General features: G+C 41.3%; 4 protein-coding genes across 4 annotated transcripts in view; 3 read left to right on the top strand and 1 right to left on the bottom strand.

Annotated features, from left to right (window-relative positions):
• Positions 1-1,295: 1,295 nt before the first annotated feature.
• Positions 1,296-3,428, top strand: gng8 (guanine nucleotide binding protein (G protein), gamma 8). Its single transcript, XM_030438816.1, has 3 exons — positions 1,296-1,434; positions 2,118-2,231; positions 2,683-3,428. Exons 2-3 carry the CDS (start codon positions 2,148-2,150, stop codon positions 2,809-2,811), a joined length of 213 nt encoding a protein of 70 aa, XP_030294676.1. The 5' UTR covers positions 1,296-1,434; positions 2,118-2,147; the 3' UTR covers positions 2,812-3,428.
• A 398-nt stretch (positions 3,429-3,826) lies between these two features.
• tmem45b (transmembrane protein 45B) lies at positions 3,827-8,290 on the top strand. The gene is made up of 6 exons (XM_030438815.1): positions 3,827-4,003; positions 5,382-5,579; positions 5,668-5,874; positions 6,346-6,530; positions 6,791-6,933; positions 7,899-8,290. The coding sequence occupies exons 2-6, from the start codon at positions 5,390-5,392 to the stop codon at positions 8,008-8,010; spliced, it is 837 nt and encodes a 278-aa protein (XP_030294675.1). The 5' UTR covers positions 3,827-4,003; positions 5,382-5,389; the 3' UTR covers positions 8,011-8,290.
• Positions 8,219-17,849, bottom strand: nfrkb (nuclear factor related to kappaB binding protein). The gene is made up of 26 exons (XM_030438809.1): positions 17,719-17,849; positions 17,156-17,300; positions 16,839-17,040; positions 16,606-16,733; positions 16,356-16,527; positions 16,153-16,257; positions 15,988-16,061; positions 15,826-15,907; positions 15,526-15,721; positions 15,325-15,436; positions 15,107-15,233; positions 14,932-15,009; positions 14,767-14,843; positions 14,264-14,310; positions 13,760-13,820; positions 13,490-13,664; positions 13,279-13,385; positions 12,983-13,106; positions 12,374-12,453; positions 12,055-12,251; positions 11,677-11,947; positions 11,409-11,588; positions 10,519-11,250; positions 9,507-9,613; positions 9,038-9,173; positions 8,219-8,790 (listed from the first exon to the last, which is right to left on the bottom strand). Exons 2-26 carry the CDS (start codon positions 17,279-17,281, stop codon positions 8,650-8,652), a joined length of 3,837 nt encoding a protein of 1,278 aa, XP_030294669.1. The 5' UTR covers positions 17,282-17,300; positions 17,719-17,849; the 3' UTR covers positions 8,219-8,649.
• Positions 17,795-18,153, top strand: part of LOC115594616 (ryanodine receptor 1-like) — a 49,231-nt gene continuing 48,872 nt past the window's right edge. The window contains exon 1 of the mRNA XM_030438798.1: positions 17,795-17,870. The gene's annotated coding sequence lies outside the window, so the exon portion shown is untranslated. The remainder of the gene's footprint in view (positions 17,871-18,153) is intronic.

Here is an 18,153-nt window from a genome sequence, read left to right as displayed (position 1 = left end):
TCCTGAGTCATTACATCGTCATAAATGAACAGTATGAGTCATGCCTGGTTGGCTTGCACGCTAGTCAGGATAATATTTATATAAGTCCTAACTCGAACAAAAGAATTTGAAAATCCTCTCCTTGAATTATGCAACACTACACTGGGCAAATTATTTTTTTGGGCCCTTGGTGACAGAGGTTGTTTAAGTGAAGCAGAGGCTCTTTTTATACTCGTATGGCCGCACATCTTTCACAGAGAGAGACCAATTACTACCGGGAAACAAATGTTAATGAGGCACTTGACATTTAACTCCATAACACTGCCACTTTGCCCCCCGCTGCGGCGTGGAATAACTGTCAGCTCTACAGGAAAGACTGACATCAGTGTGTAGAGGAATCACTACAGACTGAGACAAATAATTATGTTGTCCAAGATAACTAACATTTAGACAAAAACTAAATCACTTGCCTTGCAAAATTGGATATATTTCATGGTAGAAAGTGATCTTGTCCTGTAGTGGAAAATGAATAGGCCCTTAAATTTTTTTGTAGCTTCAGATGAGCCTCTAAAAACGTGCGTGTATTACTTGTGAACCAGTGTGCATTCAGAGTCATCGCTTACTGGTGGTATATTGTGAGTCTGCGCAAAGTGCTGTGGGACTTTGTGCAGAGCAACAACCACAAGTTGTTTCTACCCCTAGCCTACAAGAAATGAAAAGTACAATATGAGACAAAGAATAAAAACTGAAGATGACTTCTTTTTTTTCCCCAGCACACGAAGGAAAATAATCATCTTGGTGACTTTTGGTGGACTTTTTAGTTGAAATTCTAGCCAGAAATTGTGTTAAAGTAACAAAAACTATACTTAGTATTTCTTATTGAGTGTTTATCTCATTTAACAAGCTCAATACACACAAACTGAATGCACATCCAAGTATTGAAGGTTAATTTTGTCTAAGAATGAACCACAAACAGGACATTTAATTAAAGTCATGGAAAACAACATAGCCTACTCTCTTGAGAGCTTCCTCATTATAGCAAATGTATTTTCATGTTGCTGTCGGGTCTTGTGTGAAAACAGGTTTTCTTTTCATGTCTTCAAATCAGAGGCGTGATTTCATATTTAAACATAATCCCCATTTAAGCCCTTTCAAGTTATATCTGTATTTTGTGTTCCATCTAGGAGCACAGGCTCCGGCGTTATCTCAGGCAGGTGAGTGATGGAGACTCCAGAGATGAAGGTCACACCACATGTTGCCTTTAACTGCTGCACTGAGCCCATCCTGGGGGCAGAACCACAGGTTATTATTTGAAGGAGGGAACCAATTGAAGCCTCCCTCCCTCATCTTTGCCATTAATCTCACTTCATTTGTTACAGTAAGTTGGTTGCGGAGAGCCCTGTGGAAGACAAGCGGGCTTTCACTCCAGGAACCCAGTTTGCTGTTGGACTTTAGGTGAGTGATTTTGTGATTATTACGACTCAGGATAAATCTAATTTTGTGCATATTCACAGAAACATCTCTTCACATTTCTGCACGTATGCTAAGTATGAATTATATTAGTGTGTAGAAATGATTCATATTGATAGAATTGACTTGTTAATTACACACAAATAACGCCGTTTTGTTGTTGACCAATGATTTATTCAATGCTCTCTAAGAGATTGATCTTTCGCACCAGTCTATGCGGCGGCGCAACATAACAGCAGCTGTGTAGAAAACAAAAGATGGAGTTCTTTTTATGGTATCAAGTCTTTGTATGTGCAGTTTTGTACAAAATTTGTTCCATAAGCACAACAAGTTCATTTTAAGGTTAGGCTGTATTTACTCTCTCAGCTAGCGGATGGCCTCCCCTGGGGGAGCTGCCCTGCCTTCCCTCCCCTGCCCTCCTCCTTTGAGACCCTCCCTGTGCCACGCGCAGCTGAGACCCAGGGAGCAGAATTAACGAGCAAATTGAAACAGACGCCGGCCATGGCACAGATACCTTCAATGAAATGCCTCACGCTGTGTTTGCTGTGTGTGTGTTTGTGTATGTGTGCACTTTTGAGATAGAGGTGCAACCATGTTTGTGTTTTTTTTCTTCTACTTCGGTGATGCACACTGTTATCTCTTGTCCATCGAATTGACGTGTGCTGCAGGCTGGCTGACATCGGCGGGAAAAGTGCAGGATGTCCAACAACATGGCCAAGATTGCAGATGCCAGAAAGACGGTCGAGCAGCTGAAACTGGAGGTCAACATAGAGAGGATGATGGTGAGTGAGCTGATGATGATGATGATGGAACCACGGAGCCGATAGTGATGGAAAAGTGGAGATCTTTTGTGACTCAAAAGAGATGTAGCCTACCTTTATGTACACTTAAAGGGTAACTCCACCAGTTTTACAGATTTAAGTGTTTTTAAAGTGGAGCACTACTGCGTATGTGGAAAAAAAGTAGTATTAAGTGTTTTTGTGGCTCCAGAGGAAGCTGCATGTAATCTGATAAACTGCCTCCAGTGATGTCAGTTCATGAACAAATGATCAAAATCGATACAGCAGAACCAGAGATGTCTTCTTTTTATTCCACGTGTTCTTCTTCCTTTTCAAAACCTGACGCCTACGTTACCCACAATACAACCTAGCCACTGAGTGGCATCACTGGAGGCAATTTATTCCCTCCCCTTTTTGATCCAATCACGAATACTAACACAACTTGTCTGTGCAGGTATCCAAAGCAGCAGCTGAGCTGATGGCCTACTGTGAAAGTCATGCCAAAGAAGACCCTCTCGTGACGCCAATGCCTTCTTCTGAGAACCCTTTTCGAGAGAAGAAACTATTCTGTGTGATACTATAACCCCCCCCCCACACACACACGTACAGGACAAATGTCTGTGCATTATATATGATTATAGGGCTGCACAATTACTCAAAGGATTATCTAAAGAGAGGCCCTTGCCAACAAATCTTGTCCATTTTTAGTACAGACTCATCATATCATTATGATTTCAAAGGTGCACTATGAAACTTTTTTAAAGGTCTAACAAACAGTTTACAGAAGCATGAGCTTCTGATACATGGGATAGCAGCTTCAAATATTTTAACATTTCAGATGTACTACATAATCAAATTAGTTCATTAAAAAAGTGACATAGTGCTCCTTTTCAGTGTACAAGATACATATGATGTATATGACCATTCCTGTTAGCCGTGACTCATCCCAATCATAATATCTGTCAAAATAATCAAATTCTATTATTTTTTTAATTTTTATTTTTACCATAGTGTGCAGCCTGATCTTATTATATTACTATTTTCATGTGTGAATTCAATGTGAGCTTTAAGGACAAACACAGTAAGGAAACATTTTTTTTAACCACATTCAGTTTTGTATTTGAAGTAGCACTCCGGATTTACCTGAGAAACTATCCACCTTTGAACATGACAATGAAGGCAATAAAGATTTCTTGAGAACGGGTGCAAAGTTCATTTCAGACCGGTACTGCTGCCTCTCCCTGTGCACGCAGTTTGTGCCTGAGCTTAGGTATCAACTCGAATCTGTACAAAGTAGTTAGTTCTCACTTAATATCTTTAAAGCTCTGAAGTCTTAAAACATTCTTTTTTTAAATGTTTTAGACTAATTTCATGTCACGGAAAAGCAAAATAAATCACATTGAATGTTGTTATGTAAATACTTTAGCTACGTCAAGTTTTCACAGCATGAAGAAATACACAATGACGTATTAAAGAGAATCCCTTTTTTTTTTACTTGATCAATGCCTGATTAAACAGCATGAGCTTAAGCCTGATATTGTTTTTTCCACCTGACTGTCACAGCTCATCCCCAGGAGGATGTCCCTCGCTCATAGAAACCAATGCAAATGATGGGTGGGGCTATGGGATGATGTCAGTACAGGTTAGAATTGCACTGAAGACGACAGGTGTGCACAGTTTACACAGAACCAGCGTGCTCTCAGACTGACAGCTGCCAGCACTGACAGATTTCCCAACAGCTTCCCGATCTTTTGGAATTAGCAGCAAAGCGGAAGGTATGTACACTCTGTTAGATGGTTAATCCAGCTGTGACATGGAAGCTTCATGATCACATTTAGTAACTGCACAGGGGCTGTTGTACAACAGCTCACCTCCATTATGCTTTTAGTGATATTTATAGTTAAGGTTTACAATCTCCTGAAGACTCCATCTATACAGGCTCTGTTCTTACTGATGATTTATATGAAGATACCTTCACCATGAAGAGTGAAAGGAAGAGATGAGTAGACTCATCAAGTCAAACGGGGCCAGTCAAGAAAAACTCGTCCGACTGAACATGCAAATCTTGAATACACCCCTGCCCTTATGTCCACAGACACCGAGGATAACAGCAGGAAGTTACACATAGGACATTTTGAAAGCACTTATTCAACTGTTAACATAAAAAAAGAAGGAGAAAAAGCGTGAAAAGATTACATGTCTCTAATCTTTAGATTTCACACAGTGGCACCAGTGCAATTGAAAGCACATTGCTCACCTCTTCATGCGTATCTGTAACATTTAAGTGTGCAGGAGACAGTACAAAATGATAAATGTTCATCCTCATTTCCATTGTGTCATAGATCTATGCTCACAGAGTAAAGGGACACTGTCGTTTTGGAGAAGAAATTCAAATTCGGGATTTATATTATAGAAATATTTAAGAATGTTTTGTTTTTCCATAATTGACTAAGCAAGCAGTTCTCAGAGGAAAATAAGGTCAACAGGACACTGTTTGAAACTAGAAAGGTGGCAGGGTCAGTAAAACAGTATGAAATTGTGTCATCCTTCAAGGTCAGTTTGTTTATTCAGTCATGAAAACAAAGGTAGTGTGTTAAACTAGGTTGTTTATGTATGAAGGAATCAGTCATTAACGATCTCTCTCTTCCAATTAAAATTTCCTCCCCAAATCTACAAAGCGCACGTTTAATGTATCATTAAAACTGCTGGTGGCTGACACGAATAACGTTTTGGCTCAACATTAACTCCCTCTCACAACAAGGACGTTTTCATTTGAGAAGATTTTCAGCCATTTATTGTTCATGCTTTTCATAAATATTTGGCAAAATTACACTTTAAACATGAACTGGTTACCAAACCATGATGACAGATTTACTTTGCAAAAGCCCTAACATGCATCTACCACAAAGTGACTGCGGTGATCTCACTGCCAGCAGCTATTTTTGGCCTCTTTCCCTTTAAATGGCGCTCGATCTCTTGTAATCATTACAGGGCTCCCAAAGCCTTAAAATAATGCTCTGAGCTTGTACTTTGAACTTAAAGTGGAGTCCTCTCCCATTTAAAGTAATACCGACATTGACCCACAATAAAAATGTTGTTTTTCGCATTAAATGAGTATTATTGATTACCAAGTTGTATTTCTTGTGATTTTAGGCCTGACAATGGCCAACTTCGGAGGACATGCCATTCCCGGCTCCTTTTTCCTGATCTACGGCTTTTGGTTGACAGTGAAATACATTCTCCACCACTACTGGAGGACTAATCAGCCTAAAGGGAGGCAAATCATGCCGCCTTTCTTCAAAAGAATGGAGTACATTGAGGGGGGATTTGCAATGTTTGCTGCATTTGTTGGTCAGTTTTGCTCTGTTCATCTGCACAGCATTCGACTTTCTCAAACCTGTTCTCGACTCATCTCGTTTGGTCTGTTGTCCCGTTCCAGGTATTATGGTTGAACAGTTTGTGGTGGATGGGCCGCATGCCCACCTTTATGACGGCGATTCATGGGTCAAGCTGATGAACTGGCAGCACAGCACCATGTATCTGTTCTTTGGGATCTCTGGGATCACCATTGTTGCCAATACTGCATCCACACTGGTGCCGGCTGGCGTTGACCGCCTCGCCATCTCCTTAGCTCTTTTTGTTGAAGGTGTGTTTTTAGTCTTACATTTTTTTCCCCCTCACCTCACAAATGTGTTCCTCTCATTTCCACCAAACTGATCTAGGTAATTGTGAGAATCCTCTCAGGATAATGACTTATTATCAAAAGTAATTGTTGGAAGTTTCTTAATCTAATACTACTCAATTATTTTGAAATAATATAGATATCTTTTGAGATAGCTTCACATAGAGTCATTACATTGAGATACCAAGTCATTATTCAGAGGTATAAGTTATCATTTTGAGATACATCATTATTCTGAGGTATAAGTCATGATTTTGTGATATTAAGACATTTTTCTGAGGTATTAAGTCATTATTCCGCAATATCGAGTTATCATTTTGACATACTAAGTCATCATTCCAAGAATGTTTCTCATTGTAGTGACTGACATCATCACACTCGACACCCTCCGTCATGTATTTGAGTCATGTTTTGTGTTCGACTCTCCCATGTCAGGGTTTCTGTTCTATTACCACGTGCACAATCGGCCCCCTCTGGACGCTCACATCCACACCCTGCTGCTGGTGGCGGTGTTCAGTGGATCGGCCAGCGCCATGTTGGAGGTGTTCGTAAGAGACAACATTATTCTGGAGCTGCTCCGAGGATGCCTGTTCATCCTGCAGGGCTCGTGGTTCTTCCAGGTGATGAGCAAAAATGAGACCCATGCGCATACTTAAACAACAAAGAATACTTAAAGGAGCCCATTTACTAGTGCTTCTGTATACATTCATGTTTATAACCTTTTTTTTTTATTATTATTATTTTTAAAAGCTTTATCTGCACCAAATTAGTTTATTCCTACCCTCTTGTAAGAGGTCTGAATATTTCTTGAGAGATTTGTCAGTCAGCCAAGACATAGTATTTGCAGTTCACACCTTCATAAGACTTTCTTTCATTTCAGATTGGATTTGTGCTTTACCCATTAAGTGGACCACAGTGGAACCTGGAACAACATGGCAACATCATGTTCGTCACAATGTGCTTTTGCTGGCATTTAGCAGTGGCACTGCTTTTGGTTGGCACCACTTTCTCAGTGGTTTGGTTGTAAGTTCCCTATTCTTTACTTGTACACACACTTTAGAACTAAAATTATTCAAGATACACATTATGTCAATTTTCCTGCCCTGAAGACCTTTTACATGCACAAGAAACTATATAAGACAATGAATGAGTGGCATGGGTACAGGTTTCATGCAGAACAGGGTAAACTACTATAAGAATGCAGCAGTTACATGAGTTTGTCCGTCTCCTGGCAACGCAGAGACAATCGGCCAAAACAAAAGAAGGAATGGGCTTGTTGCCTTTGTATTACGTATTTTAGTAATTTAGGGTGCTACCTGTGCTACATTTTGGGTTCACAGATTAGGCGAGCTCTTGGACTGCTGCCAGAAGACACTTCGAGTGCTCTCTGCAAGTGCTAGATTAGCATCCTTCCTGGTGCAAGGAAACCCATTTGATTTTATCAGTGTTAAAATATCTAGCGAGCACTACACACGTACATGAACAAATACGCAATAAATCAGTTGATAGGTTCTACTTCCTAAAACATTGAGCTTTTTCTGCCTTCCTGTACTGTAAATTAGTGGACCTGCTTTACAAGACACCCTGTGAAGTTTTTATAGTCGACATGGTTTTGTTTACAATAAACATATCTCACCAAGATGCACGATAGGCTCAAGACCAACATATTGAATGAGTATTTAAATGTTTGGAAAGCTGTATTGTTTCTTCAGGTTGTTTTCCTCTGTCTGTTTTTATTGATGCATTATTGGTTGGCAGAAAATGTGTATCACATTACCCTCATGCACACATACTGTACGCACCAATGGTGGTCAAAGCCGAGACCTTGGTTTAGTACATTTTGGAAATGTGGCTTTCCTCACAAGATACTGTTTGTAAAAAAACACTTAGGAAACCAGTATAACGACGTCATTGACTTTGATGCACACTGTGTATGTGCAATCTTTGTTGCTCACATGTTTCCTTTTTTTTTTTCCTTGTGCCAATAGCACTATGAAGCGATTCTCCGGAAAGGGACGGGACATCGAGATCGGAATGCGAAATACATCCTCCAAATCAAGCTCCCAGAAAGCTTTGCTTGAAGAGTCGGATGAAGAGTGAATGCATGGTTATAGATGTTTTGAAATTGTACGAATTTTTCACTATGATGATTTGTCTAAAACCAAGTCTGCTGTTTTGCACAATGTAATTCTGATGTTTTTGTATAAAAAACAAAACAAAAAAGAAACAAAAAAAACAACAACCCGCATCTGTTGAAATATGCTCTGTTAAAGTATTGTATGTAATGCTGTAAAATAAAATACAGGAAAAGAGAACAAATAATGTATTAAAACAAAAACCAACAAGTCACAACATTCAAATAAATCGGACAGACATAACTCTAATTCACTTTACATTTGTTGATATTAAATCACACATTTAACAAACTGACAATCGGGACCATATTGAATTATTGGTTCAGACAAGTTTTGATTCTGGTTATATTTAGGTAGAATACCAACTGTTCAGCTGGTCTTTTTCAAGCTTGTCAACAGCTGAAAGAAAAAGTAAATCAGGATTTCGATGCACCCTGACCAAACACGGTTGTACAAAGCCAAATTGCACACTGCAATAACAACAACTTGTTGTGTTGTTAGACACAAGACAAATGAGCCTGAAAAAGCTTGAGAACAAAAGTACTTCGACGACCAAATACAGGCACGTATATCTTGCAGTGGACCTACGATTCATGGCAAGAGATCACTGTTGAGGTGCAGGCGGGGGGTCGGGTGCACATTTAGGTGAAGGTGCTGTTGTGACTACAACTGTGGAAACAGACTTCGGGGAGCCTGTTGCAATGTGCTGCTGGAGCTGCTGGGCCTGAACGGTCTGGATGCGAACCTAAAGAAATTGAAACCATCGAATAACATTAGGGAGGTTTTGTTTGCAAATGACATTAACTATAAAACACAAACAGAAAAAAAAAAAAAAAGCATTTAGTGGTTATTATAACATAGCTGAGTCTTGTATAATAACAACATAATGTGATAGATGAAAATGTGTTAAGTGAACAGTTTTTATAAAAGGTAAATCCCCATTTCTTGACAAAACTCTTTTGCAACATAAAAAAAGTGAAATACAAGCCCACCTGTGTGGCCTGTCCTTGCTGCTGAAGCTGCTGGAACTGTTGTGCTGTGACAAAGCTGACCGGTTTGTTCCCTGCGATCAGCTTCGTGCCAGCAGGCATGGTGGTCAGGATGATGTTCCTGCCCAGACTGCTGATACTGCTCAGACAAGAGAGGTAAAGCACAAACACATGTCAGTACTGACTGTGTAAAGAAATACAGACAACAGAGGAATGCATAAAACATATTTAAAAGGGTCCTAAATTAATAACTTTGCCCCTTCTGTGTAAAAGCTGAGAGGTCCTGTTAGTGAAGGAGACCTCAAAACACTGAAACTCACAACACATTAAAATAAAAACATGATAGAAATGATGTTCAGTGTAATCTTCATAACTTTTGTTACATTTTGAATTTTAATTCATTCTTTAAAAATCCCTAATTTGGGAACATTCTTAGTATGAAAGAAATAACTTAATGCATGATGGCACTTACTTTGTGTTAAGACTTCCTTTCACAATAGGCGTGGTCACAACGCTCTTGCTCTTCAGTGGTTGGTTGAGGACAGAGAGGGGCACAGTTATCCGTGCAGGTAACTTCCCCTGTAATGTTGTCACAGTAAGTACAGAAACATGTTTTAGGAGAGCTTCTTAAATAGAAAATGCAGAGGGATTCACATCACACATGTCACAGCAGTCATTTAGGTATGAATAACTACAAATGTATGATTTACAGTTTAATTGATTTACTAGGGGGAAGCAGGCTTGGTGTTTGGAGAGACTGACATACAAGCTGATGAGTTCCTCTCAAATGAACTCTGATTCTCTCTGGGGGGAACAGTGCAAATCAATAAATCAACTATTCAGAGAGGCTTTTGGGAGGAAGCATCCAGGAGATTTGTTCTCAGGCAAGCAGATCTGATATCTCGCGACCTGGGTGAGGTGAAATTGGGTGAACCTGCAGAACAATACATTGCTTACACTACCCTTTGAACAAAACTGTTTTGTTTATACAAGGCTATTGAGATTTGCTGTAATTCAAGAGGCGTGTGTGTTGTTAGAACATATTTTCCTTCTATTGAATTGCTTGCTTTTGTCAGCTGGGAAGTGAAGGAGCACATTAAACTGTGGTGCAGTGATTTAGCAGTTTAATCAATTAGGTTGAAAGAAATTAATTGTTGTCAATATAATCTGTATTAGATGCAGCTGTAACCTGAAACATAATTTCCTTACAGGAAGCAACAAAGTGACACAAGACAAAGAACAACCCAACAGCGCCCCCTTGAGGCAATGCTGCTTCTTAAACGTACAGCTCGAAAAATAGTTTGACTCAACTGATGACACTGAAACATCCTTTTAAGTGGAGCAAAAAATATAAAAATCTAAATACCAACAGTCTCTATGTACTATGCATGTACTACCTGCCACATCTGATGATGGCCAAACCTACACATAAAAAACTGTTCAGATTCTGAATATATTTTCAGGAAAATTGCCAATCCTCTTACCGTTGTGGTAGTTACCACAGAAGCAGGGACCTGCCGCACTGTGGCTGTAGCTGTTCCTAGCGTCAGCGGTGAGCCTGAGGCTCCGGGAGCAACAGTGATCCCCTTCGCAGCAGCCACAACACTGGCAGCCATGGTCACGACATTAGCACATGTAGACGCTGTGAGTGGTTTACCACCAGTGGTGGTCGTCATTGTGATGGTCTGACCCTGTTTCTGTGGTATAACACCGAGGCCTGGCATTATCCGAATGGTGGCCCCACTCTTGTCGGGGGAGGACACGGTCGAGAAGGTCCTAGATTTCTGGTCGGCAACAGTGACGGCCAATGTCGGCATTAGGCGTATGGCTGTGTCACCTGCTGCCTTAAGCAAGGTGGAGGCAACGGTCCCTGCTTTAGTGGTCTGTACCTCCCCTGTACAGGATGTAGCCACAGAGGCAGAGGAAGCTGAAGGGTGTGGTGACGTCACATGGAGAGTGGCTGATATGCTCTTGCTGCCTGTGGTGGCAGTGCTCAGGAAGTCGGGAGTGAGTTTGACAGTCGCAACTGGGGATTTGGCGAGAGTTGCCATCATGTCTGGGGTGATCCGCAGCACCGTCTGGCCTTTAGCATCGGTGGTGATGGAGGATGGTGGAAGACGGAGGACATCTTTACCCTGGATGCGCAGGTTTGTGGCGGTTATTGGAATTGCTGCTCCTCCTGCAGTCTTCATTCCCAACTGGCCAGTGATGGACACCTTTAAAGCAAATAAATGATAACATACCAACAGATAAATCTTGTGATCATTAACACTGCAAATTACACTAATTACTCATTTAAGAATATGGATTTTTCACAGGGATCCAAGAGGTCGCCTAACTGAACAAACGTCCCAGTAGAAACAAACTGGTTCACCTGTTTGATATTTGGGCTTGCGACCCCTTGCAACACAGCAGGGGAGGTAGGGTTATTAGCTGGGCTACCAGGTGATCCAGCTTGAGGTTTGGCCACAGCTACAGCAGACACAGACAGAGTGGTCGGCACATGGACCGGACTACTAGCAGACTGACTCCTCAGAGGTACAGAAACCACTGCCTATTGATACACACAAACAAATCCAGACAGAGTTCTTTATACATTCACAATATGCACAACAATAAAAAAAAGCGCTTAATCTTGCTACCTGTGAAATTCCCTTGGCTGCCACCGACACCGGCATCCTGATCTGGTGAGGGGTCTGATGTACCATTGTGGCCTGCTGACTTCCTGCCGTAGAAACAAGACCGGATTGAGTGGAAACCACCCGCACCTGAGGGAGGGAGCCTGCCGCCAGGTGACTCACTATCCTGGCCGCGTGTTGGGATGTGACTGGCTGCGAAACAGTTGGAGCAGCCTGACTGCTGGGTAAGATGGCCCCCAGCTGGGGCAACGAGGGAGGGGACACGAGAAGAACACTGGAAGAGCAAAAAGGAGCAGAGGCGATACAAAAGAGACGGATGAAACATGGGTGCATGTATTGTACTGTATTAATAAGACGAAAAAAGTCTTGTGTCACACTGACCCTGGGCTGGATTTGATTGTATCCGGGACTCCGGTCTTTGTTGGAGTGGTGGCTGTGCAGGGTAAAGGTGACTTAGGGGTTCCTGGTGTGGTTATGGTGGGTGTAGTAGGAGTTGGCGACATGGGATTGGAGCCAATATCTTGTCCTCCCTCCAGAGACCCAGGAGTTTTACTGCCTCCATCTTTACTTCCAGACTTCTGAAACATAAACAGGGCTTGACATTCACAATCAACAGCAGCAGCACAACTTCAACAGTGCCTTGCATACAGTATAAAAGCCAAATACAGATTGTGATTAAAAATGGAGGCAGTGGACCCACCGGCTTAGATGCAGGTTTGGGTTTCTGCTGTAGGGCTTTTCTTGCTTTTGCAGCAGCAGCTTGAGCCTGGTGGATCCTCTCTGGATGGGAGGGGAAAAAAACACAACACAGAATGAACATTTTGTCGTTTCAAAGTCTTAAATGCTGAGAGTATACACTATGTACGAGAGACTTTGTCCATCTGCATGCAAGTGCAACCATATATGAAGGCCGCAAAAGGATGAAGAATGAAAGAGAGCAACATTTTTAAAATCTATGCATCGTTGTTTAAAACCATAACAATGAACTATTAAACTTTGTGAGTCGAGCAGGTCTACAGGGGTTGTATGAAATGAAATAAATCTTCTATTTAAAAATGTGTAGATATTCAAACTACACAATTGGTTCCTTACTGGCTGTCACCACCCAAAAACTACAGGATTCAGGGTGTGTACAGTTTTTAAAGAGTAGAATTCAAGCACTTTCAAATTTAAGTTTTAGCATGTTCCTTACCTTCAAAACATAACAGATTTAGGAAAAGAACTGAACAAACATTCAAGACTTTGTACGAACCCTGAGGATTGAATATCTTTACACTTCTGCTCAAAAAACAAGCACATGGTTGCTTACCAAACTCCTCTTGACTGCGACTGCGGTGCAGGTAAATCCAGAGTTTGCGACCGATGTCATACTTTACACAGGGGTCTTTCTCATAGTGAAGTCTATCCAGAGCCCCACTAACAACGGTGTTCACCTTAATGGAGAAGCAAGCTCTTTACATAAAGGAAATGTCACCATAAGAAAACAACTGAGCGGGCAGCATTAGCTTTTGGAAAGTGGTTCTTGCACAGGCCAGTGTAAGGTCCACGCAAAATGAATTACACTGACAGAGTGAGTAAAAGAGGTACATGTTAAATATATCACACCTGTGCACTTGTGACATCTGGAGCTAGAAATTGTGAGTCTTTCAACAGCTCACAGATCTCGGCCCTTGTTCCCTCTCCATTGGGTAACCTGGCTGCTGCATCCCGCACTACAGAAGAGAGATGGGAGACGTCAGACTTGTTTCCAATGAACACACACATCGGTTCCTCCACATCCTGACAATGGAGTTTAGAGTTCAACAGAAGGCCTGACCCAAAGAGAGAATAGTGACGTATGGTGGTCGGTCTGAGCGCAGTAGAGTGTGCTCCCGGGCTTTGTTGAGAGACATCTCCTTATCGAACACCCCTTTAACTGGCCCCACCACAGACTCGAAGCCGTGCATCCTGAAGGTGAAGGCTTTATGTGGCTGGTTGTATCGCTGCTGCTCCTGATAAACAAATACAAAAATGACATCAGCTCATGTCCAGGAAAAAAAGGCAAACTGTGATAAATAAAAAAAATAATTCCAGAGTCACAACAAACCTGGATTTGAAACACTTGTCTCTCGTCTCCAGTGCTGGGCCGCACCACGTAATCAGTTGAACTGCTCGGTGAGAGATATCACACTGTTAACAACCATGAAACTGAAACTGAAACTACTACAAAAATACATATTTTCCTCCTACCAGTGGTTCTATTCATCCATCTGGACTATTTCGGAGTAGTTTTAGAGAGATATCGGCCATAGAGATGTTGGCTTTCTCTCATATATATAGGAACTCAATGGGACTTTGCTTGGGGTGCTCAAAGTGGCCAAAAAAAAAACATTTTAAAAACTCATTAGCAAGAACTTTTTCTTCCCACCAAACTGTTTGATTTTGGGGTGCATCATCCCCACAAAATCAAATTGGTAAATAACAAATGTATATTCCACCAGCAACCCAAAAAACTATAATTTATCATTTTTTGGTCAAACAAGCTATTAATTACTAATTTCTTTAGCCATCACATCATGCTTGCAAAGCTTCATGGATGACTGGATCTTACACTCTTGGTGTGGGAGAGGTGATCTCCAACATGTCTTCATTTTCTGTCTGTGGAAGACAAAGAAGCATGTGTAATTTTTGTCACAAATAAAACACTGGTAATCTATAACAGCATTATAAAGTATGAACTAGGGCTGACTGATATGCAAAATAAATAAATGAATAAAATAAAAAATCATGTTGCACTTATTTTGACAGATGTTGCAGTTGCGTCGTGAGTCACTGACTTAGTGGGAGTGGTCATTTTTTATTCAATTTTCACTGAGAAAGATGATGTGACATTTCTGCAGTCTGTAACAACTCAGCGTGTTCCTGAAGAATGTGACTCATTGATGGGTGAGGCATCTTCGCCACAGTTCAGTTCAGCTAAATTTGAGATGGTGTGTTGTGACACATTTTACCTTTATCAAAAAAATTGCAGCTGCGGGCTATTTTGACAGAATTAAAATTACTTGTTCAGCCCTAATGAACTGCATAATTAATGCTGAAACTGCAATATATTACCTTGACAACTAAATCCTTGGAGTCCAGCCACAGCTGACAGAGTGCGCTGACATCCTTCTCTGTATCCTGAGTGGGGCCTATAAGAAATTATCGAGAACACAATTAATCCGAATACTAAAATAAAAACTTTATCAACCTGTTATTACAATTGTTGATCCTACGTACCAATCCACCTCCATTGCTGTGTGTCATCGGAAAATTCCACAAATGGAGAAAAGCCGCTGGGGAGCGCCATCATGCCATCTGATTAACAGATAAAGAATGTGGGGGAAAATACATGAATGAAATGAGGTGGATAACAAAATCGGACATGTCAGTATTTGTGGCTATTTCTACTTACCTTTCGTCTCTCCGGCAAGAAACTGCAGGGCTTGAAGAACCAAGTCAGACCAACACGGAACAGCTGAAAACCACACGTTGAGGGAGCTGGCTGGAGACGACTGCCACAGTTGAACTTTATCCTCCAACTGAGGGATCAAAATGTAGGTGTCATAACGTTTGGTCAGAACCGTGATGCATTTTATAATATGTATGTGAGACTCTGAAATGACTGCATACCATTGAAGTACTGGACAGGTGTTCTGTCCTTAAGATGTTCTCCAACAAGCTGAAGAAACTGACAGCTATTTCCTCCACCATAACCGGGCTGCTCTGACACTCCTCCACAATCCTGCAATAAAGACGGTTCTTTCCATTACACACCCACACTCAAACACAATCTGTAAATATTCTTGATAACCACGTGGTGCTATAACTCACTCCTCCTTTATGTTGGGCAGTGGAGTAGACGGTGTGTCCGGCAATGAGTTGATGATGTTCGCTGGTGGAGCGGATGGGGTGTCTGAAGGTGCAAGAGTTTCACAGGGATCCTCAGATTCCACTTTTATTGTCCTCATTTTCTTCTTCTTTCTCTCATCTTTTATCTTCTTCTTAGGCAAAGACAGATCAAAGAGTGCTAGAAGAAAAAAAAGTGGAAAAAAAACGTATCGACTGTGTACCACGGCATCAACGAAAACAAGACTTAAAAACTAATGCTTGTCTATCACTCTCTTTACTCACGCATAGTCCCCTTCCGACCGATATTTGTTCTTGAGAGTATGTCTCCAAGGTGGATGTCAGAGGTCATCAAGTCTGGATGGTCCTGAGTGAATCAATCATTGGTGAAACACTGTACACATATAAACTAAACCATATCTGTGTGTGTGTTTTTTTTTTTCTTACTGGCTGTCGTTTCCTCTTCTCTCTGTGATTTTGCAGCATGGCTTTCAAGTCCCGCTCCCCTAGATCTATTTTTTCTGTGAGGAAAAATCAAATCTCTTTAAACATTCCATTCAATGTGCTTAAACATTTGAGGAACAGCTTCTCGATGGTGCCAAAATCACTGACCGGTAGTCTTCATGTCTTGGGTGGAGAGGCTGGGTAGAACTCTGAGTGAGATGGTTGGTGTCGGAGAAGAAGGAGATTGTGGAGCCGGGGTCCATAATGATATGTCTACAAGAATATGCAATAATAATTTTAAAAAATGTGTCACATTGCCTATTAGCGACTAAATCAGCTTGTGAAGTCTTATAAGGGTCGAGAAGACTGACCGTCGTCATCAGATGAAGCATTGCTGTCCCCACACTCAGTTTTGACCTCCTTTAAAATGCGGCTCAATCTTCTTCTCACCCTTGGCTCTCGCATTTCAGCATGAGTCTTAGATGGTAACTTTCTTTTAGGTGGAAAGTCCAGGCCGTTGTGAACTGCGAACTCCAGCAGCTCCTACAATCGGAAGACACATTTAGAATAACTGAAAGTGGTCATGGGTCTTGTACTTACAACTTATTACAACAAACATACCTTTCTGGAGACGAGGATCTGCTTCAACAACCTGTGGTAATACTGCTGAAGGGAATACAACTGTCGCTTCCTCTGGGACTCGGCGCACAGTTGTCTGTATTTGACCACCTCAGGATTGAAGTAACCATCTGGGTTGAGATAATGAGAGCAGGGATCACAAAGTGCCTCAAATATTCACTCAGCATGACGTAATTGTGTGTTGGTGGGTGAACAAGGGGATAACTAAGAAGCACCTCTGAAGAGTTTTTGTGCAAGATGAAGGGGATTTCCAAAGTTAAAATCTCTGTTGTTGAATAGGTCACTGATGGTGCTGTCCTGCTCCGCAACATTGTTGTCAGGAAACTGTGGCAAAAACTGACGAAGGTGCTGCCTCTGCGAATCTGACAGAACTTCACTCCAGGTGCTTTCGCTCATCACAGAGAAGAAAATCTCAGGCTGTTGCAAACAAAATAAAATATTAATGTATCAAAAGTACTGTGTCTTCAATTTGTAAACAACGGAACAAAGCATGAAAGAGCAGCATTCCATTACTGGGCCTCAGGAAACTCACGTCCTCTAGTAGGTCCTCTGGGAGATTCACTCTACAGTTCCCTAGCATGCATTCCTCTGTGATTTGTCCATCGTTTTCTTCTTTTGGATCAAGGGGGTCTGTAAGCATGTGGGTGAGGGCATCCATTCTCCTCCTCTGTGCCGACCTTTAAGTTTTCCACACAGAGAAAGTCATTTGAATACAAAGTCACAGTCGTTTTAATCAGCGTACTGACGCTAACTGCAAAGAGCGTTTACTCATTCACTCATTCAACGTCCACACGTTTAAAGTAATATTAGATTTAAAGTTTTGAACGAGTCTGGTACTTCAGTGCTACAAACGACAGAGACAACAACATTGCCAAGCACTCACCAATGTCAAAACATTAGCCACTTACTGTAACGTAGTGCTACACAGCGAGCTAAGCTAGCATCTAATAAGTTAGCAAAACAGCCTGTTATAACGTATGGGTTGTTGTTTCTACACTTCAACACGAGGATACTTGTGCTACGAGACACACTGACAAACATGCATATTAAAGCTAAGTGGATACTGCTTGTTAAAACCGCAAATATAGCTCTTACCCGACACTGCTTTATGTGTTGATGATGAAGAGGGAACTATTTCACCGACGCACCGTTTTCTTCTTCTACTGGAGTTGGATGACAGCGCATCCCCCCGCGGCGCGCGTTGCTGCCCTCCATAGACAAGTGCCTTTGTGTACATGGTCGTTTAGGTAAATTTAAAATTACACACTAAACTACTCATAACTTTGTTTCTTTTAACATTGTGCTTGATACGTTTTGTACTTCGTATTATTATTCAGCAATTTAGGCCTTTATTTAACACATTCAATTTCACATTTCAGTTAAATGGGCTAACGGTTGTCTGGCTAGCTAAAGGTGTGGCTAACTGTGAAGCTACAGCTAACGTTGGTTATTGTTAGTAGATTAAATGTTTTTTTTTTCCTTCTTCTTTTCTTGTGGCAATGCCTCTGCATTCCTCTAAGCTTTTTTCAT

This window comes from Sparus aurata, chromosome 13 (genome assembly GCF_900880675.1).
Source record: "Sparus aurata chromosome 13, fSpaAur1.1, whole genome shotgun sequence".
Lineage (NCBI taxonomy): Eukaryota > Metazoa > Chordata > Actinopteri > Spariformes > Sparidae > Sparus > Sparus aurata.
This window is presented reverse-complemented; position numbering and strand designations above follow the sequence as displayed.

What these genes read in the sequence shown, in the direction of transcription:
- gng8 (XM_030438816.1), top strand. Translation starts at nt 2,148, where the DNA reads ATGTCCAACAACATGGCCAAGATTGCAGATGCCAGAAAGACGGTCGAG. An exon ending in TCAACATAGAGAGGATGATG is followed by an intron (nt 2,232 to 2,682) that starts GTGAGTGAGCTG and finishes TTGTCTGTGCAG; the next exon opens with GTATCCAAAGCAGCAGCTGA.
- tmem45b (XM_030438815.1), top strand. Translation starts at nt 5,390, where the DNA reads ATGGCCAACTTCGGAGGACATGCCATTCCCGGCTCCTTTTTCCTGATC. An exon ending in AGGGCTCGTGGTTCTTCCAG is followed by an intron (nt 6,531 to 6,790) that starts GTGATGAGCAAA and finishes CTTTCATTTCAG; the next exon opens with ATTGGATTTGTGCTTTACCC. An exon ending in ACTTTCTCAGTGGTTTGGTT is followed by an intron (nt 6,934 to 7,898) that starts GTAAGTTCCCTA and finishes TTGTGCCAATAG; the next exon opens with CACTATGAAGCGATTCTCCG.
- nfrkb (XM_030438809.1), bottom strand. Translation starts at nt 17,281, where the DNA reads ATGGATGCCCTCACCCACATGCTTACAGACCCCCTTGATCCAAAAGAA. An exon ending in CTGCCCAACATAAAGGAGGA is followed by an intron (nt 15,437 to 15,525) that starts GTGAGTTATAGC and finishes TCTTTATTGCAG; the next exon opens with GATTGTGGAGGAGTGTCAGA. An exon ending in CCAAGGATTTAGTTGTCAAG is followed by an intron (nt 14,311 to 14,766) that starts GTAATATATTGC and finishes TGTCTTCCACAG; the next exon opens with ACAGAAAATGAAGACATGTT.